At 38.2% G+C, this 25,131-nt stretch overlaps 3 protein-coding genes across 12 annotated transcripts in view; 1 reads left to right on the top strand and 2 right to left on the bottom strand.

The window, feature by feature from the left end:
• Positions 1–3,579: 3,579 nt before the first annotated feature.
• On the bottom strand, positions 3,580–8,206 carry tubb5 (tubulin, beta 5). Of its 2 annotated transcripts, none has more exons than XM_030157441.1 (5): positions 8,042–8,206; positions 5,375–5,483; positions 5,026–5,136; positions 4,682–4,926; positions 3,580–4,555 (listed from the first exon to the last, which is right to left on the bottom strand). In XM_030157441.1, exons 1-5 carry the CDS (start codon positions 8,096–8,098, stop codon positions 3,743–3,745), a joined length of 1,335 nt encoding a protein of 444 aa, XP_030013301.1. In that variant the 5' UTR covers positions 8,099–8,206; the 3' UTR covers positions 3,580–3,742. The 2 variants fall into 2 exon arrangements, with proteins under 2 accessions (XP_030013301.1, XP_030013302.1); XM_030157442.1 differs by having other exon boundaries at positions 5,026–5,133.
• Positions 8,207–13,676: 5,470 nt separating this feature from the next.
• On the top strand, positions 13,677–22,284 carry flot1b (flotillin 1b). 2 transcript variants are annotated; one of them, XM_030157377.1, is made up of 13 exons: positions 13,677–13,812; positions 14,445–14,506; positions 15,571–15,646; positions 16,717–16,807; positions 17,055–17,198; positions 17,333–17,452; positions 18,800–18,895; positions 19,019–19,171; positions 19,292–19,473; positions 19,739–19,784; positions 19,928–20,065; positions 20,601–20,765; positions 20,861–22,284. In XM_030157377.1, exons 2-13 carry the CDS (start codon positions 14,464–14,466, stop codon positions 20,888–20,890), a joined length of 1,284 nt encoding a protein of 427 aa, XP_030013237.1. In that variant the 5' UTR covers positions 13,677–13,812; positions 14,445–14,463; the 3' UTR covers positions 20,891–22,284. The 2 variants fall into 2 exon arrangements, with proteins under 2 accessions (XP_030013237.1, XP_030013238.1); XM_030157378.1 differs by having other exon boundaries at positions 13,698–13,812; positions 14,426–14,506.
• A 171-nt stretch (positions 22,285–22,455) lies between these two features.
• ddr1 (discoidin domain receptor tyrosine kinase 1) overlaps positions 22,456–25,131 on the bottom strand; it is a 49,386-nt gene continuing 46,710 nt past the window's right edge. For 6 of the 8 annotated variants that reach the window (XM_030157369.1, XM_030157373.1, XM_030157370.1 and 3 more), the window contains one exon: positions 22,456–24,642. In XM_030157369.1, the coding sequence (XP_030013229.1) occupies positions 24,502–24,642 (141 nt within the window). In that variant the 3' untranslated portion in view covers positions 22,456–24,501. The remainder of the gene's footprint in view (positions 24,643–25,131) is intronic. The other 2 variants (XM_030157372.1, XM_030157368.1) reach the window with 1 other exon arrangement.

The raw sequence follows: 25,131 nt of genomic DNA, 5'->3' as shown, positions 1-25,131 counted from the left end.
TTCGCTTAGGCTGAAGTAAGCTTTTCTATACAGGTGTACTGTGATGTGAAACCCACCTCCTCACGCCTGGCCTTGTTCGGTCGAGATAAATAAAAACGTTCACGCACTTCCTAGTGAGGATTGGCCACGCCTTCTGGAGGCGTTTTAATTAAACGTGATTGGTCAGTTTAACCGTCGCTGATAGAAATGTCTTCTTCCATTGAACATTTAGACTTTAGCACGAATTTCATTGGGCGAAAAAATAATTACGTTGTTACTTTTTCGCGCCGTATATCCGAGTAGTAGTCTTTCACAAAAACTAGATGGAGTAATTCTGTTTCAAACTATCTGTGTGTCTTATTTCATTAACTTCTGGCGTGTACATTGCATAAAGTATAATAATGGGCCATATGATACAATTTAACCGATTTTTTTTTATTACCATGGAGCATGAAGTTAAGCCCTCATAATATACTGACCACCAGCAGACTATATATTGATGTTTACCTCTGTACGACCCCAACGCATGGCTATATAAATGATGTTGTAACGCTTAGATCAACTGCATTTACAAACACTGACTTGCAAGTCACCTTAGCACATAGGCTGCTGTAACTCCCAAATGTCTTTTACTGTGAAATATTAGCAGTCAGTGGTGATGTCAGAGAATACATGAGAAGCATCACACATTTCTATGTAGGAAAGCACTTTCCCCAAGATTTTTAAAAGAAAATCACACAGTATTAATGCAGAAAGCTGTTTCATAGCATATATTCCTGAAAATATTTTAACTGACTTGATATTAAATTATATGAATATATGGATTCTATGTGTGCTCTGCTATATTGAGCTGTTAAGAGTATTGAAGCAGTGATTGTACAAGAAGAAGTATGTTCATGGGTGTCACATGCCCATTACCACAGTTGTGGACATACGTAGTGTAGGTCACTTCATGCCTCTAATTATAACAGATCTGCATTCTAGTCTAAATATCTATATTATAAAAGGGAAGTGGACTCTGTGTGTGTGTGTCTCAGGCATCACACAAAATCTGGAAAGAGCTAACTGCTGCAGTTTGGTATACTAAGGTATTTTTGGTCAAGGGCAAGTCTAGCGAAAATGGCAAGTTGTTAGGACCAGTATTTTTGAAGATATTAGCAATTCTGGAATACAATAGCCTTGCCCAGAATCATAGAATCATTGAATTGAAGTGGGTTACCTAGCAACAGATAAACAAATTTCAAAAAAGGAAAAGTCACTAGAGTCTAAAAGGATTACACATCTTCAAAAAAACAGGATTCAGGATGATCGAAGGTTGTATCTCTGTGAAGGGAATCAACTTATGGAACAACTTAAATGATGAAACAAAAGCAATTAAATCAAATAACCCATTTAAAAAGACAATCAAATCCAAAATGTTGAGTAAATATGACAAAATGGACAGAGCTCATTTTCGATATGTATATTACTGCTAAGAAATGGATAGTTTATTTAGATTTTTGTGTTATTGTTATAAAAGGGTCAAGTTTATTTTTGATATGTATATCACTGCTAAGAAATGGATAGTTTATTCTGATCTGTGTATTACTGTTGTGAAATGAACAGAGTTATTTTTGTTTTTGATACATATATTATTGTTATGAAATGGATAGAGTTTATTTTTGATATGTATATCACTGCTAAGAAATGGATAGTTTATTCTGATTTGTGTATTACTGTTGTGAAATGAACAGTTATTTTTGTTTTTGATATGTGTATTATTGTTATGAAATGGATAGAGTTTATTTTTGATATGTATATCACTGCTAAGAAATGACCAGTTTATTTTGATTTTTGTATTATTGTCATGAAAGGGACAGAGTTTATTTTTGATAAATACAGGGTGTCCCATAAGTCTCCATACATAAGAGACATAATACATTCCATACATATATGGTTCTAACATGTACAGGGTGGGGAAGCAAAATTTACAATGAACATTTAGTTGTTTTTTCTCAGCAGGCACTACGTCAATTGTTTTGAAACCAAACATATACTGATGTCATAATCATACCTAACACTATTATCCATACCTTTTCAGAAACTTTTGCCCATATGAGTAATCAGGAAAGCAAATGTCAAAGAGTGTGTGATTTGCTGAATGCACTCGTCACACCAAAGGAGATTTCAAAAATAGTTGGAGTGTCCATAAAGACTGTTTATAATGGAAAGAAGAGAATGACTATGAGCAAAACTATTACCAGAAAGTCTGGAAGTGGAGGAAGCAACAAAAAACGTACCAAAGCTTTTATTAAAGCTATCAAATCCAAAATCCTAAAGGATCCAACCAAATCCATGAGAAAAATGGCAATTGAACTTGAGGTAGACAACAAGACCGTTAGAAATGCAGTAAAATATGATTTGAAGATTTAAATTCTCATGACTTTCAATAAACTAATTGGTCATACACTGTCTTTTAATCCCTACCTAAAATATTGTAAATTTTGCTTCCCCACCCTGTATTTCTTTATATTTCTTCTTTATAGTTCTTCAGCAGTGGAGGACACGCATTGAAATGTGTTCCTGACAAAATGGCAGTCATATAGAGCATATTATATAAATAAAAATGGTTTATGTCAAGAAACATTTATTTTTCCTATGTATGGAGACTTATGGGACACCCTGTATATTACTGCTAAGAAATGGATAGTTTATTTTGATTTGTGTATTACTGAAACAAATAGTTTATTTTTGTTTTTAATATGTGTATTATTGTTATGAAATAGACAGAGTTTATTCTTGTTTTAAATATGTGTATTATTGTTATGACATGAACAGAGTTTATTTTTGTTTTTGATATGGGTATTATTACTACTACAAAAGGGACAGAGTTTATTTTGATGTGAAATGCTGTTCCAAAATGGACAGAGTCTATCCTTGATATGTACAGCATTTTTGTGTTTTGTGCTTAGTCAGAATTTAGTTTGATATGTGTTGGATTTTTGAGTTACTTATGGGATCTGGCAGGGGAATTTAGGATAGGTGTAAGGATGGGGTAAGGGGCGAGAGATTATAAAGTAAACTTCATCCCATTCCTTTTTGAATGTTTTCCTTTCTTTTTATATAAATCTTTTTTGTGATTTGGTTTTAATGTTTTATTTGAAATAAACAAACAAACAATAGGGCCACATTGCCATGGTGTCCAATTTCATGTGAAGAATCATGTGTAGAATCAGACATGGCAGCTGAGGTTATTCAACTGAAAATGTCAGTGGAATTTACTAAGAAAGTATAGGAATGAACTGTCAACACGGATCAACCCACTAGTTATACTTATGTTACAGTACCCATATCTGATTCTTGCATGTATACTCTAAGGATACCTTGATGTCACTGAGCCATTTTAGATGTTGAAGAAAGACTCCAAATATTGTATGTGTAACAAAATTCAGCAGTGCACTTATTTTTTAATAGCAGCAGGAAACAATTTATGATTGCATTACCAAGCCCCAAAAGGTCTAATTGAATTAACATATGCATGGGCTGACAGCTCATTTTACTTTATTGGTAGTAAGAGATTATTTAATTAATGAGAAGCAATAAATGAAGACGGAAAGCAAGTTTTCGTTCGACAACTTTATTCGAAGTTACTGACAATGGATATCTAATGTATTCTAAAGTTTAATTCTAGCATTGCTCCTGACACTATGTTTGTTTCTTGTTGTGGGTGATCCTTGATTATTTTTCGTTTTGGCATTGTTGTCTTGACCTTACATCTTTATCTTCACGCATCCTCTTCAGCCTCCTCCTCAAATTCACCCTCCTCCTCAGCGGTGGCATCCTGGTACTGCTGGTACTCAGACACTAGATCATTCATGTTGCTCTCAGCCTCAGTGAACTCCATCTCATCCATACCTTCACCAGTGTACCAATGCAAGAAGGCCTTACGGCGGAACATAGCTGTGAACTGCTCGGAGATACGTTTGAACAGCTCCTGGATGGCTGTGCTGTTGCCGATGAAAGTGACTGCCATCTTGAGGCCACGGGGAGGAATGTCACAGACTGCGGTCTTGACATTGTTGGGGATCCATTCAACAAAGTAGCTGCTGTTCTTGTTCTGCACATTGAGCATCTGCTCGTCAACCTCCTTCATGGACATGCGTCCACGGAACACAGCGGCGACGGTCAGGTAGCGACCATGACGTGGGTCACATGCTGCCATCATGTTCTTGGCGTCAAACACTTGCTGGGTGAGCTCGGGAACTGTGAGTGCACGGTACTGCTGGCTGCCTCTGCTGGTCAGAGGGGCAAAACCAGGCATGAAGAAGTGCAAACGGGGGAAAGGCACCATGTTGACAGCTAGTTTACGGAGATCAGCATTGAGCTGACCCGGGAAGCGTAGGCAAGTGGTGACCCCACTCATAGTAGCAGACACCAAGTGGTTAAGGTCTCCATAGGTGGGTGTGGTAAGTTTGAGAGTGCGGAAACAGATGTCATACAGTGCTTCGTTGTCAATGCAGTAGGTTTCATCTGTGTTCTCTACAAGCTGGTGGACAGACAGGGTGGCATTGTATGGCTCAACCACTGTGTCTGACACCTGAGGAGGGAAACACACAGAAAGGATAATTTTTCAGTCCCATGATTTTAGAAGACACAAACCTTAGGCAAGAGAAACTATAATTAAATAGATAAATTATCATGCTCTGTCACAAGGGTTTGTTACCTTGGGGGAAGGCACCACACTGAAAGTGTTCATGATACGGTCAGGGTACTCCTCACGGATTTTACTGATGAGCAGGGTTCCCATACCAGATCCAGTTCCACCACCAAGAGAGTGAGTGAGCTGGAAGCCCTGAAGGCAGTCACAGCTTTCTGACTCTTTGCGGACCACATCTAGGACTGAGTCCACCAACTCAGCTCCCTCTGTGTAGTGACCCTTGGCCCAGTTGTTTCCAGCACCACTCTGACCTGAAGGGAAGAAGGATGCACACATGAACCATCATTTCCTCCCCATTCATTTAAGGTTTAATTCAAGGACTAACATCTGAAAAACCTTAATCCACCTACCAAATACAAAATTGTCAGGCCTAAAGATCTGGCCAAAGGGCCCAGACCTCACAGAGTCCATGGTGCCGGGCTCCAAGTCCACCAGAATGGCACGAGGCACATATTTACCTCCTCCACCAGAAAAAAAAAAAACAGAGTAGATAGAGAGAGAAAAGAGAGAGAGAGGAAGAGAGAGAGAGCAAACCAGCTTAATAATGCAGGAAACCACATTCTTGGATCCTATTCAGTATCAAGTGTGAAAATCCATGCATGATGAAAAATAACATGACCAAAGTTACACTTCAGTATGAACAGATTATTATCTAATGGGCTGTTTATGTCCAAGCCAGATTGTGGGTAACCAGCTAACCTGTAGCCTCATTGTAGTAAACACTGATCCTGTCCAGCTGCAGGTCACTGTCTCCGTGATAGGTCCCTGTGGGATCAATGCCATGCTCGTCGCTGATCACTTCCCAGAACTGCAGACACAAAATGGAAGGTATCATATGACAGTTACTTGCAATAAATGTCTGCATGCACCCATTAGCAATGCGGTTGAAAGGAACAGGGACTTTGAAATGAGAAAAACAGTTCTGGGTCTGCATTTCTGAAGTCTGATGACAATGACAGAAATTTTCCACTATTTCACTCAAGATATATTTCAACCCATTTGATACAATGCAGATGTTAATATTTCCATAGTCACTGGCTGATGACAAAGCAGAATGCTACTCTTTCAGATGTGAAATGCAAAGGAGGAGGCACAAAGGGGCTACTGAGTCCCTCCAGAGGCAAAACTGAAAATACACTCTGGCAGTCACATCACACTGAAGAAGCTGATTATATTCAGTTCTGTATTCGTGTCTTGTTCACTCTTTAAAGACCATGCATGGATCTTTAACAGTTTATGCTTGCATTAAATCCTCATGCCTGACTGCTGTTCGCATGCACATATTTTTCTGATATCTCCCAGCTAAGACATTTTTTCCCTTTTTATACAGTCTGATTTTCTGCTAACAGCAGCAAAAGTAGGATTTAGAGTAATCTGGATAAGCTGGCTGTATTGAAGCTCAGTACTTAAGAGATTGGGAGTTAGCCATGAACAAATATCATGACGTTTGAATTAAACCATGTAAAACAACAATGAACTAAGTGACCTTAATGTTAAGTAGACCACAGCCAAATAAGAACAAAGGGGAAGGACACTGTTGTTTAAAAAAAGCCTATTAGAGACTCCAAAATTACAGATATTTGACAGCAAGCAATAGCTGTGTATTGGTAAAGACTGAAAACAATCATAGTGAAAGAATGAGGACAATAAGCAGGAAAGCAATGCCACACCCTGACCTAATTCACAACAATGCAGTCCTTCAGCAATTCTGTCAATCATATCCACTGGACATCTGAGTCAATGAGTCCTGCGGGAATGGAAACAAATGAGTGCCCTCACTGTTGGACCACTGGTAGATACTTTAACCTCATTCTAAGCTCAAACAAAGATGCAAATAGCTCTGCACGCTTCAAAAGGCAATATAAGCCTACTGGTATTAAGCACAAGATTGTTGATTAGAAAAAGAAAAAAGATTTTAAAGGTAGAGTAGAAAACAGTTGATAATATTTGGTGCAGCTGTTAAATGGTCAAAAGTATACATAACAGTTAATATGCCTTTATGTCTTTTTCCTATTACTCTACTAAGACACTGGCAGCAATTGCACATTAAGTCAATCGAGAATCCAATGACTTCACCCACTGTGCATCAGCTGTTTCCTCCATTCCTCCCCCACCCTACCCCTAATTTGGTTAGGAGAGGAAAGCCATTGATTACAAAGACTGGCCTTTACTGCTTTACTGGACATTAAATTTTTTGTCAGTAGAGCATCAAATCTATAATGATATATCTCTTAACAGGCTGATATGGGTTGTCGATAATAGGCTTTTAGAGGAGCATTATATTGCCAGTGTAAGGTCCCTGTGTGTGTCTGAGATGTCTCACTTAAACACACACTGTCTGTAGCAAATGATCAGTTGTAAAACAAAAGGAGATGATCAGAGGCGGATAATAACAGGCCGACAAGACATCTAGAAAACTACAAATGTTAGTGTTAGACTGTGGGTGTGTGTATTGTCATGTTATGTCTGAGGGTCGTATTATGTAGAATATACTGCAATGTGTGTTAAAATTCAACTAAAGGAGTGGATATGTTGATTTAATGTTTAAAAGACTATGATGATGACAGTAAGAAAAACGAAGCATCAGGGTTTTTTTTTTAAAGGAGGATCTTTTCTTTGACAATTATCCATGCCACACCCTTGCCTCATCTCCACTTATCTCCAGCTGAGACAGCACAGTCTGCATCTACAGCCCGCAGAGATTAAATTGTGATCAATACAGTCTATTGATCTATCAGTCATTTGAGAGGAAAAAAAAATTATCCAGGCCTCCCATTCTGGCTCCATCTCATTGTCTGAAATACCAGTCATATCAGCCTGTGGGAGACAAAGAAACCAGAGGAGTGCAGGAGAATACACTGAAGGGCTCTGACAAGTGAAGAATAGGGCTGATTTTTTTTTTCCTCCTCCTCTTTTCTCAGACAATGTCTTGAGGTCAGTTGAATCTCCACTGTGGAGACCCAGACACGCCCGGTGTAGTGCGAACAAAACGAAACACAACAGCTCCGTTATACCGTTATTTCTATGCGAGTAGGGCCCGTTGATCCACACCCACCCACCAGTTACCGCAATGCTCAAGAATACTCCACAGAAAAGTATTAAACTGAATTAAATACCCTGGGAATACAATTCACCACTGATATTTTTCTGATATTTGTTGGGTTTTATTTAAAAAGTGTGGATTTATTTATGCACATTGAGTCCTTTGTCCTCATGCTTCTAAGAATTAATTAAAAAAAAAAAAAAAAAGTCTCATTATTATCATTATGAATTATCAAATTTAAAAAAAAAAAAAAAAGAATCTGGGGCGTTTTCACCCGTCAGATGAAAACATATTTATGAATGAGAGGATTTTTTTTTTCTTACCTTGGCACCGATCTGGTTACCGCACTGACCAGCCTGGATGTGCACGATTTCCCTCATTGTTACTGCGAAAGTTTTTCACAACGATGAGCTGAAATGTTAGTAAGTGAACACGAGGAGCGGACCGCAGAGCTGGAGGACCGAGCCGGACAATGGATTTATAATGCTGGAGCGAATCCAGAATGAGGCTGGGGACGGGGCTGGGGCGGGGCTACGCTGCGGACCCAGCTGCAGGGCCCGGGGATTGGAGGAGACGACTGACCCAGAACTGGGAGGAGGAGGAGGAAGAGGAGGAGGAGGAACCCTGCTGCAAAATATATCTGACATTAGAAGAGAGATGGAGATGGATGGAGCCCAAAAACCACCATTCTGATTTATTACGCATTTTATTAAAGAGAGCAGAAAGAAAACTAGGGTAAAGTCACCAAGTTACCTAGAAGCTGTTTGTCTGGGTCTGCATTAACAAGCAAAGTCAAAGATCCAGGCTTATTTTATTTATTTATTTATATTTTATTTTATTTTATTTTATTTTATTTTATTTTATTTTATTTTCCTCAATATGCATATTTATATTACATTACATTTATGCATTTGGCAGATGCTTTTTTCCAAAGCGACTTACAGGGGAAAATCAATCAATCAATCAATCAATCAATCAATCAATCAAATTTTATTTATATACCGCCAAATCATAACAAAAGTTATCTCATGACACTTTACATATAGAGTTGGTCAAAACCAGACTCTAAGCCATTTTACAGAAACCCAACAGAATCCTCCAGGAGCAAACACTTGTAACTGGTGACAGTGGTGAGGAAAAACTTCCCTTTAACAGGCAGAAACCTGGAGCAGACCCAGACCCCTGAAGGATGGCCGTCTGCCTTGACCAGTTGGGGTTAAAGAGAGAGAGTAAAGGAAGAGAAAAAGAGAGAGCGATAGAGACAAAGAGAGACTGGGGGAGAGGGGGAGAAGGGGGGAAGTAGGGGGAGACACATGGATGCAGTTGATGCACAGATAACTGAACTAGAACATCTATGGAACTGTATAATAAGCACTATCATAACTATATGGATAAGTGAGTGATGACGATGAAGGCAGGAGAGAGGCAGGACCACAGCAGCAGGTCCAGAGATGATCCTGGGAAAACCTATGATAATCCTGGGAAAACCTGTGAGGCGATAAAGCACAGAGACTCCAGGGAAGAAGTCAAGTCAGTAACATGAATTCACTGGGGCATAAACAAAAAACCAAAATTTTAAAAATATACAAATAATAAAGTAAAATATAAGAATAGATAAAGACATAAAGCAGCTGTTCAATTAAAAACAGTGTCGTACTGAAGATTGAAGAGCAAAAATTATAGACTAGAAATACAAGACTAGATTAAGAAGACATAAAAACAGTGAATAGATTGTGAATAAATTTCCTCATATAATGCTAAAACTTTTTATACCTTCTAAAACTGCAACATAACCCAACCTCAAATAAAGTAGAGGTTACTATTCTGTAAAAATGCCCTTAGATACAGGAGGGGCTGTCTCTGGACACATGGTGAGACAACTGACCCACCAAAGACCAGAAAATCAATGACTTGCAGGTGTGCTGCCAGGGATTTGGGGCCCCATGAAAAAAAAGTCACTTTGGGCCCCACCACTTCAATGCTGAAAGCCATACTGATCCTAAAAATAGACCCTACAATAAACTTAAGGATTTAATGAAAGACTGATGAGAAAAGCCATCTTTTGCATTTTAATGTTTTGGGTTTTTTTTAAATAATAATAACAGTATTAGACAATTTTTCTATTGATATAGAAATACATATAAAACAATTTTACTCAGTTTTACTCTTTGGATGGAAGTATATTTACTAGCATCAGCTAGTACAGGGGTCAGCACCCCTGGTCCTCGAGAGCCACTATCCTGCATGTTTTAGATATGTCCCTCTTCCAACACACCTGATTCAAATGATAAACCTATCATCAAGCTCTGCAGAAGGGGGTTGGGGGAGTGGGGGGTGTCTGAGGTCGAAGCAAGCATTTTTTAATGGCAATATTAACATATCGCCATAAAAAAATTATTTGTATTGTATATTGTATATTATTGTTATACTATGTTGTGTCGTTGTCATCACTTTCTCCCCCTTATGGTGCTCTTGTTGACTTAATTTGTTAAATTAATTTGGTTTTGTTTAATTTTCCTCATGTTTGTGATTAGATATCCTCATATAATACTAGCACTTTTCCAGTATTTTAAAAAACACTATAAATAATGGCTTTCATTATTGCAGGCACTTGACAAACCAATTCCATACTATTAGAGGATGGTTGGCCTATTGATGATATTGTGTGTAACTGATTTTAGAATTTTTAAAAAAATCTACTTTCAACAGATTCTAATATAACCTGTTAATACCGCTCCTCCTCAGTAGAACATAACATGTAAAATTGCACTGTAGACGCAGGAGGGGCTGTCTGCAGACTTTGCTGAGACAGCTGACCCACTAGTGCCCTGGGTCACAACGAAACGTCAGCATTTTGTGGCTAGATTTGACAAGAGAGCCTTTAATTGTTATCATCAAAGAAAGAGGATACAAAACCCAGGGCTACAGAGAGAAATCCTAGACAGAATCCCTCGCAGCCAATTGGCTGTGCATGGGACTGCATGTTCAGAAACAGAGCCTCCAGACAGAAAACTTTGTAAAAAAAAACAACAAAAAAACAAAAACACATGAACCATGTTGCACAAGACACACTTTGAAAACCAGATGAATAATGTTTGTTTGGTCCTAAATACAGAATAGTCAGTGGTTGATTATTAACTGCTGTAACCAAGGGAAAACTAGGTGAACACAGCCTCGATGTGAAGAGAGGCCACTACAGGCAGAACTGGATCAGTAGAGAAGACAGAGTGTACGACTACTGCACACAGGAAGTGGAAACTAGGCTGCACTTTTTAACCACCAGCCAACTGTGCCATGAGAGATAAGTACTATATACCCGCTGATGACAGTCAAGTAAAAGAATCTGAATACGTAACAGTAACAATAACAAAGTTTATTTAAAACAGAGGCTGTGTTCAGAATGGAAGTAAAAAGGGACTAAATTGGATCTTTCCCTAATTTGTGCCTCAGATCTGTCCGTTTGCAGTGGGATTTCAGTCTGAACAGTCAGATAAGAACTGTTGTGACTTTTCTTTAGCTTTAAATTAAGATTCATCACAACTCTCCACTGTAGGGAGTCAAAAATACTATAATTTTGTTGAAAAGCACTGAAAATTAACGTTGAAATTAATCAAAATACTTTATATACACTGACAGGGATCACTGTACAATGACTACTTAATAGTATATGTTTTTACTAAAGGGTAAGGTTTATATACTTTTACTTGTGGTTGAATATTAACACTGTACTGTGTTGTTAGTACTTTCACTGAGGAAAAGACCTGAATTTGTCCAGCACCACTGCTTTTGGGGTTCTACACTGCAATTCTACATTTCATATTGGCCACATTAAAAAAATCTGTCAATATATCAGAACGTGTTCACTTACTGCAGATGTATGAGATTGGTGTGACTACAAGGGGTCAGTTTCTCTGTGGTGCTGAACTGTGGAATTCTCTCCAACACCTGGGTGTCATTTCTCCCAGTCTTTCTGTTTCAAGTCTGTATAGAACTAAGTATGGTATTTTTGGTTTTCTTTACTCTCAGCATGATTTGTTGTTTTCAGAGTAAATGTTTATTGTTTGGGTAGGTAATAAATCTTACTCTGACATCTATATATAGTCAAAGAGCACTTCACATACATTGATTATATCTCAAAAATTCCTTTGTTATTTTATTTTATGTTATTTTATTTCTTGTCATTCATTTATTTATATCTTCTTTGCTTCTTGTCTTGTTCTATGCTTCCTTGGGAGAGATGTTTTTATAAACCTTGTGGTTTTTTTTTTGTTTGTTTGGTTTTTTTGCCTCTCTTGCATCGTTTACTGTATCTTTCATTTCTTTTTCTTGCTTTTACTTAATTGTGCTGACAAACAAACAAATAGATAAATAACCCTTGAACGTGTTTTATAAATTAGTAAATATGTTGAGCAATGTAAAGCAGATATTTTGCTGTTACTACAACAACTTTTGGCATCTCCTCTTTGTCACCACATCAAATCATCTGCTTCCATCTGACCCTGCCTCCTGCATCTTCATCTTTCACACCAACCACCTGTATGTCCTCCTTCACCACATCCATAAATCTCCTCTTCAGTCTTCCTCTTTGCCTCCTGCCTGGTAGCTCCATCTTCATCATCAATCAACTAACACCACCACTCCTAGTCTGCACATATCTGAACCATCTCAGTCTGACCTCCCTTACTTTGTCTCCAGAATGTCCAGCCTGAGCTGTCCCTCTGACGTGCTCATTCCTCATCATGTCTGTCCTCAACATCTTCAGCTCTGCCGCCTGTCTTTTGGTCAGTGCAGATGTCTATAAACTGTACAACATCACTTGTCTCTCTACTGTCCTGTACACCTTTCCTTTAATTTTTGGAGATGTTCTTTTGTCACACATCACTCTTGACACTTTTCTACACCCATTCCGTCCTGCCTGCACTCTCCTCTTCACCTCCAACCTCCACATTGCTGAACAGCTGACCTTAAATACTTCACTTTCTTCACTATGACACCTTGCATCCTCACTGTTTCACCTCCATCCTTTTCATTCTCATACATGTATCCAGACTTTCATTCCTCATCTTGCCAGTGCATACCTCCACCTCTTCAGGTTTTCCTCCACCTGCTCCGTTCTCAACGCAGATCACAATATCATCCGCAAGCATCATAATCCATGATAAATTAACTCTTTCACACATGAATTATGAGAACTGTATTCAAGATTTTTTGTTTTCCTGAGTGTTTTTATTCCTCTTTAAGCATGAAAAAAACAAAAACAAAAAAACAATACGATTGAAAATTTTCTTCTGAACCTATTTTAAATGGAGTTCCAAAAATGTCCACTCAGCTCGAAATTTTTGAAGCAAAGAAACATATATTTACTGATATATTGTGTGAAAACTATGAAATAAAAACATTTTTAATGCTGCTATTCTGATGTTTTTACATATTTTAACATACTCTAATACTAGTCACTAGTCACTTAATGGAGATAATATGCAAAAAAAAAAACAAGAAACCTTTTTGTTAAAAAACATCTTAATTACAGTCTAATAACAATAATAAGCAATTGATTTACACTCAAACATGTTAGTGCAGATCAGGTTTATCAATAACAGCAAAGTTACAGTAATGGTATGAATTGCAGTGTAAGGGATGATCCATAAGCGTCCACTGTGTTAGCTGATATGGAACTAAAACAACAAAATCCATGAATATGTAAGAGAACAGCTTTGAACAGCTGTCCACTGTAGTGACCACTATGCATGAAAGGGTTCAATCACATGTTCTGCATTCATTTAAATTAAACATTTTACTGAATTAATTTGAATATAAGGGTGCTATTTATTTTTATATAAATTTTTTTAAGATTATTTTAATCTATAAAATGCAAAGAGATGTAGTTGTTATTGCAGACTTCTACCGCTAGATGGAGACAAATCCACGTGATTCTGGAGGAGGATGGGCGTGGTCAGTGAGAGCTTCTCTGCACAGACATTTTTGTCATTCCAGTTGACGGGAAACGGCTTAGCAACTGATTGACCGTAGGAGCAGGAAACCAATTCAGGTTTACTTCAAAAAGGACTGTTTTTTTAAACTTGACCGAATATTGGTAAGTTAAACGGAAGATTTGCTTTGATTTGCCTCGTTGTTTAGTAAACGTGAATCACTATTATAAACGCGGGACCATTTTCTGAAGGCGTACTGACGTTATCAACCGAAAAACAGATCCATTGCCATTTAACTGCTAGCTAACACTGACATGCTAGCTAACGGTGTCCTTGCTACATACAGTCAACGAGCATCTGTTAAATACTTTTTTCAACATTTTGTCTGTTGTTGGAATAGTGAAAGGTGCTATATCTCTGTGGTTGTTACATATAGCAGGCTAAAGACGAGTTATAGCCCGACCGAGCGGGCCGTAGTGTGTTTTGGCTGGTGAAGTAGGGAGGAGCAGCCAGGTCCCTCTGGGATAATAGGGAGGCTTTTCTGGGACTTGAGCTTGAATGACTGACATAGACATGTGGCAGTTGTAGCCACCACTGTGATACATATTGACTGCCTTCAAATATTAGGAGTCCATCGATCCATCAATCTAGTTTGCTAACGTTTTGCTAACTCTTCACATTTTGAAGCTATACGTCCACGTCCAGCATAGAGACATACACATGACTAATAATGCTATAATATTCTACCTGTTTGTGATCATCTCCCTACGCTGACAAAGTATTGCACTAATTTCAGCCTCACATCAGGAAACAAGATGTTTTACACTTGTGGACCCAATGAAGCCATGGTGGTGTCTGGTAAGTTATTGGTTTGGTTTGTCTTGCTCGACCGCTTTTGACAGTAACACAGGATGTTTAGTCAAAGAATATTCCCTGTTGGGTAATGACAAACTCCATTTCAACTCCATGATGATGTTGTAATGTTAGGAGGTCAGGCTGTTCACTGTAATCTATCATAAAATTGTTGTAAAAGAAGATGGGTTTTGTCAACAGTGGTACAGTCAAGTTGAGTCATGTGAATGAAATAGTCACATGCTGTTGAAGGTAAAATGAAATTGAGCAACACTTGCAGTAAAGTAGGAACTTTCCAAATTGCTATTGTGGAAATATTGTTGCAGTATGTCCCACAAAAGTAATAGTGAATGAACTATATTGCTCAAGGTTAAAGATTTCAGGACAAATCCTCATCAGCCTACTGTATATCACTAAATGTCCCAGACTTTATATTGCCTTACATCAGTGTTTCCTAACCTTTTTTGGCTCATGACCCCATTTTAACATCACAAATTTCTGGTGACCCCAGACATTCAAAATGGAGACTTTTTTGTTTTGCTAAAATTAATTTGTTTTTGATCATGTAATAGTTTGCTATATTATGTTGCAAATTAACACTAATTTTAGACATTTAGTCTATATAATGTATATTATTATGGACGGAGGCAGAAAAGCCAGGTGTAGATAACTGCAAAAAGAGAGAATTGGATTTTCCTTGGTCAGGATATGTGTAATCAGTTCAGCTTGGATTAACAGGGCTGACAATTTATACTGAACAAACAAGAACTCAAACTATGAATTATGAAAGAGCTGCAGCATCTGAAACCGACCACAATGAACATTTGACAGTTAAACAGAACCACAGTGCTGCAGTTTCAGAGTCACAGTTTGTCATGTCTTATATGTATTGAGATTGTCTCTGTCAACTCATCATATATTTTTTATTAGTAAGTTTTTATTTTTATTTTTATCAATTACTAGAAATTTCAGGCGACCCCATTTGAATGCCAGGTGACCCCATGTGGGGTCCGGACCCCAAGGTTGAAAAACACTGCCTTACATGCTGTTTCCTCCTTGTATCTCTTCAGGGTTTGGGCGTTCTCCCCCTTTAATGATTGCTGGAGGAAGAGTGTTTGTCTTCCCCTGTATTCAACAGATCCAGAGGTGACATAATTTCTAAAATGTCAAGCTTTCATTTTGGTAACAGAGTGTAAAACAGTCCTTGTCAGTGTGCATTGCTTTCTCTTTCTTCCTTTTTCCGCTTTATGTGTCTATATTCCAGCATCTAGTAATTTAAGTACAACATATCTGAAGTCCATCTTTGTACTAAAATGCTCGACCACTTTACTCCACTTTTCAGACATTGATGTGGAGTATGGCAGCATGTAGCTTCGGTATTTGCTCTTAACATTTCCAAGTTGTTCCTTCATTATTTGTCCAGTTTTCCCTTTTATATCTTACTGAAATTCCTGCAATACAGAACAGTCTCAGAAGGTCTGTAAATGATCTAGAGTCATTCCATAATTTCTGCAAAATAATCCTGATTCTGAATCTCTATCAGACAGTGAGTCAGTAAGATCATGAAAACTCATTTTTATCTTCCAGTCAGATTCCTTACATATGTGAATACCTATTAGTACCTTTTATGGCATCTCTAACTGATATACATGCAGTCTGTTGCAACTGTCACATAATCACCCTATTAGAGTTAATTGAAATAACTGTTTAATATTTCACTAAAATGGTATAATAATGTCTATTTCCTTATACTAAAAACAGATGGGTGACACTGTTTATCATTATTTGGCTGGTGGTTTCTTAATGACATGATTTTTCACCCCTTTCTCTTTATTCTATGAATTCAATGGAAAGCAAGCACCTTTGTGGTTATGTTTAGATTTTGGATCATGGCCTAGGCTAATATCTGTCACAGTCTGCCATGCTCAGGTTTAATTAACATGTTATACTACAGTTATAGTAGAGTGGTGGCATAGAGTTAATGTCATTAAATGGAGTTATCTGTCTGACGATCGTCAGTATTGTGACAGCTGTACTCCCCAGTATTAATATTTATTTCTAACTCCTGTTTCTCTATTTCATACAGAGGTTCTTTTCTATTTGACGTGATTTGATGTTCTCTGTTGTAGAACTTTTCATCTAACTTGTAATATCCCTCCTCGGTCTTAACTCTTTGTTTTGTTTATTTTTTTTATATGTACTTGATGCTTTTTCAGAATCACTCTTAACACCCTGACTCTCAATGTGAAGAGTGACAAAGTCTACACCCGCCATGGAGTCCCTATATCTGTCACTGGCATTGCACAGGTATGCAGTGAGGACAAGAAGACTGGAATTAATCCTTTAGATTACAAGTAATGTCCAGTTCATTACATATCTAAATTACAATGGTATTGGATGTTGTGCTTTAAAAAATGTCTGACTCCATACATTTTGAAGAAAAAGCCTTAGGTTTGATTGATTGTTCTTAGGAAAACAATAAAAAACAAACAAAAAAAATCACTTTTTCTATTTTTTGTTTGTTTGTTTGTTTGGGTTGTTTTTTTTTTTTCAGGTGAAAATCCAGGGACAAAACAAGGAGATGCTGGCCACTGCCTGTCAGATGTTCATGGGCAAGTCTGAGGGTGAGGTCGCCCAGATTGCACTTGAAACACTGGAAGGCCACCAGAGAGCCATCATTGCACATTTAACTGTTGAGGTTAGTGTGTTGACATTCTCCGAGTGCTCTACTTCACCTTGCTTACTCAAGATATGTCACAATGTTGTGTTTAAAAATCAAAACAACTGGCATACAGTTTGTAATGACAGATAGAAATACGTCTTTGTTTGCAGGAGATTTATCAGGACCGTAAGAAGTTCTCTGAGCAGGTCTTCAAGGTGGCCTCCTCTGACCTGGTCAACATGGGGATTGGTGTTGTCAGCTACACACTCAAAGATGTCCATGATGATCAGGTACTTTGTCTTCATGTTCATATTCTGGCAGTATTGATGAAGAAACATCATAACTACTGGACAAACAGGAAGCTGCAGTGCGTGTGCCTGGATAATTTCATTTATTACAATTATGTATTTCAGTGATTGATACTGATGTCTGTGACTCAACCCTCCACCAGACCCACATTACATTATCATCAAATGAGTTCTAAGTGGTGCAGTGGTAACCGCTCTTGCATTTGGTCTGTCTGTAATGGCATCCTTTTTCCTTTTGGAGCTACATTGTCTCATCGTTTACAATCACTGCAGCTTCTCCCAATGAATTATGGTTTAACTCTTGAACTGATGGTTCACATGTCTTAATTTTATTGTATTTTTGTATATTCGTGTTAGCACACCCCATGTCCCCCTCAGGAAAAAGATATTACAGCTCCTTCAGGGAATCACACAATCAACAGTATAATGTAACATGCAGAGGCATTTCCAAATTTACAGATTCTCAAGTTCTGATGCTGCCTGAGTATTTAAAGAGTGAGGTGAGGAATGCACATGGGTTTAGTGACAGATTATTATTGAAAAGGGAAAATAATATGAAGACTTAAAGCACAATAAATACCTGCATATTTCAGTTTAACAATACATATTAGGTCTGTCCCTTTTATCATCATTAAAGCACTAACTGTTTAACAGTTTCAACCAAAATGTGGATATTTGTATGTATTTGAATAATTGTTAAAAAAAAAAAATGTGGTTGAGGGCAGGAACAGGTGTCAGATCATACACAGTTACAGATGAAAAGTGTATTATATTACATACAGTATTTGCATGAAGTTTAATTATCCTTAATAAAGTGTGTGATGAACAGCTGATGTATGAGGAATTGAGATGAACACACACTCCTCTTCTTGACTCCCAGAGGTAACAGAGCCCTTGATATGAACACATTTCATCATAAATTGTTTGTAGAATTGCCAAGTTGAAGTCTGAGAAAGTGTGGGAAGTAACTGAAAGAGCAAAATTGTGATTATAAAGGTATTACAGATTCTAGTGGCTCTTTAAGTAATTACTGGAGTCTGAAATAGCCCATTTTTAATACTGAAATTAAATGCATGAAAATTAAAAAAAAAAAATCTACTTCAGTTTATTTTACATCTTTCAACATTCCTATTTTTAATATTTCCCATTACAGTGTCTTATCTTGGAGTTCTGGGATTCACACTATGTCCCTCCATCGATTTCTCAGCGTTTCAAATTAAAACCCCAGTTCTGTTGAAATAATGAGACAAATAATAGTGCAGCCTTTTCTGAACTCTTCTAAAGGTCATTAACAGCCACGGTTCCGCTCTGTCTGTCTCACTCTCTCAGGACTACCTTCACTCCCTGGGTAAAGCCAGGACAGCCCAGGTTCAGAAGGATGCCCGGATTGGAGAGGCCCAGTACAAACGGGATGCTGTCATTAGGGTAAAATTATTGTCATGTTCATTTCACGTATTGAGATGTAGTGTATTTTTATTATGATAAACGAACTTTTTTTAAAACATAGTGAAAATACTGTCTGTTTTTCTTGTTACTTTTCTAATACAGGAGGCCCATGCCATGCAGGAGAAGGTATCTGCTCAGTATAAAAATGAGATTGAAATGGCAAAAGCCCAGAGAGACTACGAGCTGAAAAAGGCAGCCTATGATGTTGAGGTCAACACCAAGAAGGCAGAGTCTGAAATGGCTTATCAGCTGCAGGTACAGTCATTTGTTTGACAGAGTGCCGTTTGTGTTTTTTGCAGGATGTAAAGTTTGCAGTGTGATTGTTTTTTTGGCCTTTACTTGAATTCAAAATTTCATGCCTACACTTCTTATTAGGTGGCCAAGACCAAGCAGCGGATTGAGGAGGAGAAGATGCAAGTTCAGGTGGTGGAGCGGACACAGCAGATTACACTGCAGGAGCAGGAGATCATCCGCAAGGAGAAGGAGCTGGAAGCTAAAATTAAGAAGCCTGCAGAAGCAGAAAAGTACAAACTGGAGCGTTTGGCTGAAGCTCAGCGGTAAGACTGGAACGTAACACTGTTGTCTTATGTAGTTTTGACCACTATTTAACAATAATGAAGACAAAAGTGAAATTAAAAAAAAAGAATTGTCCCAACTTATTTATTGGTTTATTTAATAGGGACATTGTACATTAATTGACAGTGCTGTAAATGCACCACAGCTATTTTTCGTCAGCAGTGCCTGACTTAAGCTGACTGTCTTTAGATTACTTAAAACAGTTGTGACAGTTAATTTATAATTTCTTTTCTTCTGTCCTGGCAGCCTGCAGCTCATCATGGAGGCTGAGGCTGAGGCTGAGTCCATCAGAGTGAGTCCAGTCCATTTCTCCTTTTTCCTCTTTTCCTGAAAGAATTTTATATTTTACATGTCCTTCATTGTTTTCCTTCTTGCTAAATGGATCTCTTAACCCTGCATACATCTAATATATAAACACTGCATTTGTGTGTGTAGATGAAAGGTGAGGCAGAGGCATTCGCCACAGAGGCAAAGGGTCGTGCTGAGGCGGAGCAGATGGCCAAGAAGGCTGAGGCCTTCAAGCAGTACAAAGATGGTGCCATGGTGGACATGCTGCTGGAGAAACTGCCACTGGTCAGTCTGATCTATAATAGATGGAGTGAAGTTACAATATGATAGTGATCAGAGACTCACTGCTTCGTCCTATCAAAAGATGCCACTGTGCTTTTTAAAAAAAACTGTTAAAATCAGCTGACTTGCTGTTTGTCATCAGTGTGGCTGTATAAAAGAACTAATTTTATTTTATCCTCAATTCAATTTCAAGCAGTTAACATTCATCTTGGCATCATGCACATGAATAAATATAATTTTCCGACAGCTCATTAATCAAAACCAGACCTCGACTCAAAGTGTCCTGAATTAAGGACATTTTCATTATGATTGAATATTTACTATAATAAAGGCCCTACTTTTACCTTAATTTGATATTAAGTTGTTCTATATATTTATTCTTCTCCCACAAATTCCTCTTGTATGACCACCGACTCTTGATCTCATAAAATGAGAAATGGTTCTCATATTAATTTGCACTTCATTCATGTTGTTCAGACTTAGTAACTGTCTTAAATATTGCTTAAATCAATGCCATGGATTTTGTTTGGTTCTGCAGATGGCAGAGGAGATCAGCAAACCACTGTCCGAGGCCAACAAGGTCACCATGGTGTCCAGCGGAGGCTCAGAGGTGGGAGCGGCCAAACTTGCTGGAGAGGTGCTTGATATCATGGCCAGGCTGCCTGCTACTGTGGAGAAACTGACTGGAGTCGACATTGCCCTTGTAAGTAGCAGAGTGTATGTTAGTGCGTGTATTTCAACTGTTGTCAATTAAAAACTGGTGGACAAGCTAATTATCTCACATTGTATACTTCACAGGCTGCAGGAAAGACTACCCAAGTGCATTAAGAAGAGTAATCAGACTCAGGCCAGGAGCTCCATACCTCCCCCTTGTGCCTATAATTACTATATCAACTCTTTAACACTGTAGACCTGACTGATCGTCTGTGTATGCATGTTTTTTACAGTGTGTCTCCCTTATTGGACCCTCCTCCATTCAGCCATCCAATGTTTCTTCCCCTCTTTTGTGATTTCTTTTCAGCTGCCTCATGAGCACTGTTGTGGTTGTTGCTCCATGTGGCTACAGAAACAGCTGCCTGGGATCAGATCATTAGTACCCCACCCCCCAAAGGGGAGGCAAGGGGTATTGTTTTTGGTTCGGTTGGTTTGTTTGTTAACACTTTAGCAGCAAAACAACTGGTTCAGTTCATACCAAATAGGGTTTATAGATTGCCAGTGACCCAGAATAGATGTCATTACATTTTGGGAAAGGTAGGTCAAAGTTCACATTTTTATGATTTTTTAAAATCTTCCCATTTACTTATAATGGGCTAAATACGTGCCAGGCACTATTTGTTTAATCTGCTTTTTTTACACTGAGGAAACAAAAGCTGCATGCCAGTTTAGCTAGTGATAATCTAAGTAGAAACTATTGTTTTAGTCATTTTACACTTGACCATCAGTATGTTTTTTTTTTTTGTTTTTTTTTTTACTTTTTTTTTTCTACAATCAGCCTAATTTTCACTCCATACTGTCTAGTATGTGAGTGTCTGTATTGATCTACCACTACTTAACGTATAAGTCTATTTTTTGTTGTGGTCCATTAGTTCATTATAGATAGACAACAATGGGGGAGGTGCTAGTTTATTCCACTTATTGTAGAAAAGTTCATGTTACTGGGCCCAAATTCATATCAGTTACGCTGTGAGTTTGTCTTTATGATTGAAAATGAAGGTAGAGGAAGTGGTTGATGGGAACAAGCAAAGGGTTTCCTGTTAAAAGCTCTGAAAGTATAGTGTGGTGAAAAGAACATAGTTGGCCTTTGTATAACAGTAAAGAAGAAACATTACTAACCAGCCTGCTGCTTTAATGTGCTTTCTGCTTGTACTGTCACACAGGTGGTTGTAGGATTTTATTTTCCTTGTACTGATTTTAATATAATTGTCTCACTTTTATTTCTAGATGTGTAAGAACTCAGATGTTGCTTGTTTGTTTAGAGTACTAACAATCCAAAGTTTCTGCTGCTAAGCCTTATGCATCTTGTGACTTCCAAGTGCCTGGTTAAGAAACTCTTCAACTGTAAGGTTTACTTCTCCATTCAAGCCTATTACAATTCTCTGCCAGGGAATTTTTCCACATATCCAACTGATGATAAAGCCATTGGCCGTCGCTATTGGTGGCTACAGTTCAAAGCCAAATGGGTTTCTGCTTCTTCTGGCTGTTGATGTAACTAATTTGTACTTTTCAGAAAAACCTATTGCATGTCTACCTTTATTGACATACGTAGCCATTATGTTGTAATAGTGGGAGTTGTGTGAAAGTTGTATGCCAGTTCAAGCGTTATCTGTCCTGAAATGTTTTAAGAAGTAGACAATAAAAATATGGTTTATTGACTGAAACCTTTTGCCTGTCTGGCTTTGTATTGGTAAATTTAAATTTACATTTATTTGAAAAGGTTAACTTTTATTAAAACATCTACAAAAAATAGACAACACAATGAATTACAATGGCATTAAGGTAGCAAGCGTTCTACAGAGATACAGAAGACCCCAAATGTAACCAAAGACTTTTCCATATATTAGTAGAGGAAATTACAATTCTGTCCTTAAAATATGTACAAACTATTAGGCGCAGCTTTGAAGACATAAAAGACAAAATCAAAGATCAAGGGGTGTCTAAGGACATACAGTATATATAAAAATATGGGTTTAGTTGTACTACAGTGTATCAAAAATGACTCAAATGGCACAACCATTCACAACCAGTAAACATGTACTACTTGATCACCTCAGGACTGATTTACAGTGCTATACAATCAGTAATGTAGATGCAGTAGCTCTACTGCAGTCAGCTTAACGTATTAACATGGGTTAACATATAAATTGATGTCAACAGGCACACTAAAACTCATTCATTCCCAGTTTGAGCCATGACTTAAATGAAATGTACACAGTCATGTGTTTGACAAAGACTGATGTTAAACTGCGTAATCAAGCTCAACGTCTTAGAACAAAGGTTGTCATACATTAAAAATGAGATGAAATGATGGTGCCATTCCACATTTCAAATAATATTTTACATCTAATGGTTTGGCAAGGCCTTGTACAAGAGAAGATTCAAAAAGGAATTCAAACTATGTCCTTATGAAAAATACATCTGCAAACGTATTTGTATCTCTCTTCACTTGGCAAATATCTGAAATCACTGCAAGTCAAATACATCAGAATCTACTTTGACAGGAATCATATCAGGCCCCTTGCAGAGAACAATTTCATCATGGCCGGGGACACACTCGTGAGACTTAAAGTGCAGCTGGTTGTGGAATTTTTTCATCTATCCTTTGTGTCTGGGTCGCAGCCAGATACAAAAAACTTGCCAAAACACCTGAGCGGGTACATCTGAAAATGTCCCGTCCACTGCCCTCACTGGCAGAATTGTCTCTGCTTTGAAAAGCCATTCCAGTTTGTGGGTCACATCTCATCGGCAGCAGCAGACTCTCCTCTTCTTTGCCTGTTTTCTCAGGTCAGAGAAGTCACTTTGGTACCAGGGACACAGTTTTTCTGTTTGTGGCTCAAAGATGAGTTTTTTTTTTAAAAAAAAAAAGGGGGGTTGGCGGCTGCAACACAATCACTTTGCAGGAGGGGGTGCTGTTGTCTGGTCCACATCATTTCACATTCTTCCACAGTAACTTACAGTGGAGGTGGGTCTTTGTCAGGATGAGGGGCTGAGATCGAGCATTTGATAAAAGGTAAACAAAATCAACAAACTTAAGTTCTGTGCAGGGTCCGGACAGTTCACACCTCTTTTCATTTGAGTCTAATTACCATGGAGCTGCGAAAGTGTGTACTGTTAGATACACTGCCTCTACGGGAACAATCGATACTATAAATATACTAAGACAACCATCCCTGTGTGTGCAGTTTCATCTCTGAAAAAGTGTGTTTCCTTAAGAGAAGTATGTGTGTCTTCACATATCACCAAGTACAGGCCTCCTCTGTCACCTTCACCTGTGACTATGCATGCAGCACTTGAGATGTTACACAATATAATTCATGAAGCTTTATTATTTCTAGTTTGCTATGGTCAACTATCTTCCATAGATATTAGCTCTATAACACTCACCATCAGCCCTCCTACCTGTTAAAAATCTGAGAAGACAGAAAGCTCCCTAAGCAGAACGCACCCACCACCACCCACTGTGAAATGCACTTCAGACTGTCATCTACTTAAAGCTGGGGTTACTTCTGGTATTGGGGTCTGATGTGGAAAACAAACCGAACCAGCGGTGTCTCAGCCCCGTCCACCCCAAGTGTAAAAATAAAAAGGCGAGCAACCCACTTTCCTCTGCTGTGCAGCACCTCCACCACATTGATTCAAACACCACCTCACTGAATGCATAAATGTGCAAGACTTTCTCCTCTTTGAAGTCGCTTTTGATCTTGGGTTTTGTCCAACTCCCTTTACACCATGTTCATGGCGTCCTCAGTAAGGAAGGAGTGGATGTAGGCGAAGGATGGGCGGAGCTTGCAGTCTCTATTCCAGCAGCTCAACATGAGTTCATAGAGACCCTGCGGACACACAGCCGGCCGACTCAGGTAGACCTGAAGAGGAGGCAAAGGGATACATGTGTGAATGACTGAGTGAACTTTTAATGTTGGTGGGGTCGCATTGACTAGTGGGTAGAATTTAACAGCATGATGTGGAAAAGCCGCAGATTGTTATTACTTCCTTTACATGCTTCTGAGAGCCGATGTTACATTAGCATAGAAAATAAAATGTCAGTGTTTGCTTTTAATATTTTAAAATCATGGCTGGTTCTGTGGAAAGTGGACATCATTAGTTTGACGTAGGCCTACTCTAAGAAAAAGATACACAGCACTTCATGACTAGTGTTACTGTTCTTCGGACTATACACAACAAAATTACATTTCACTGTCTCACTCTCAGATAAATCAGTTGGGACTAGAGCAGCCTTCCTCATGTTACCATACTTACTAAAAATGACTGCACTGCTCATTCATTGGTCATAGTTACAGGTAATTATGCATTATTATACAATGATAATACTACATTACATATTCTATATTAAA

Source organism: Sphaeramia orbicularis, chromosome 16, assembly GCF_902148855.1.
Source record: "Sphaeramia orbicularis chromosome 16, fSphaOr1.1, whole genome shotgun sequence".
In the NCBI taxonomy this organism is placed as follows: domain Eukaryota; kingdom Metazoa; phylum Chordata; class Actinopteri; order Kurtiformes; family Apogonidae; genus Sphaeramia; species Sphaeramia orbicularis.
Note: the sequence above shows the minus strand (reverse complement) of the source record. Positions and strands in the feature narration are given on the sequence as shown.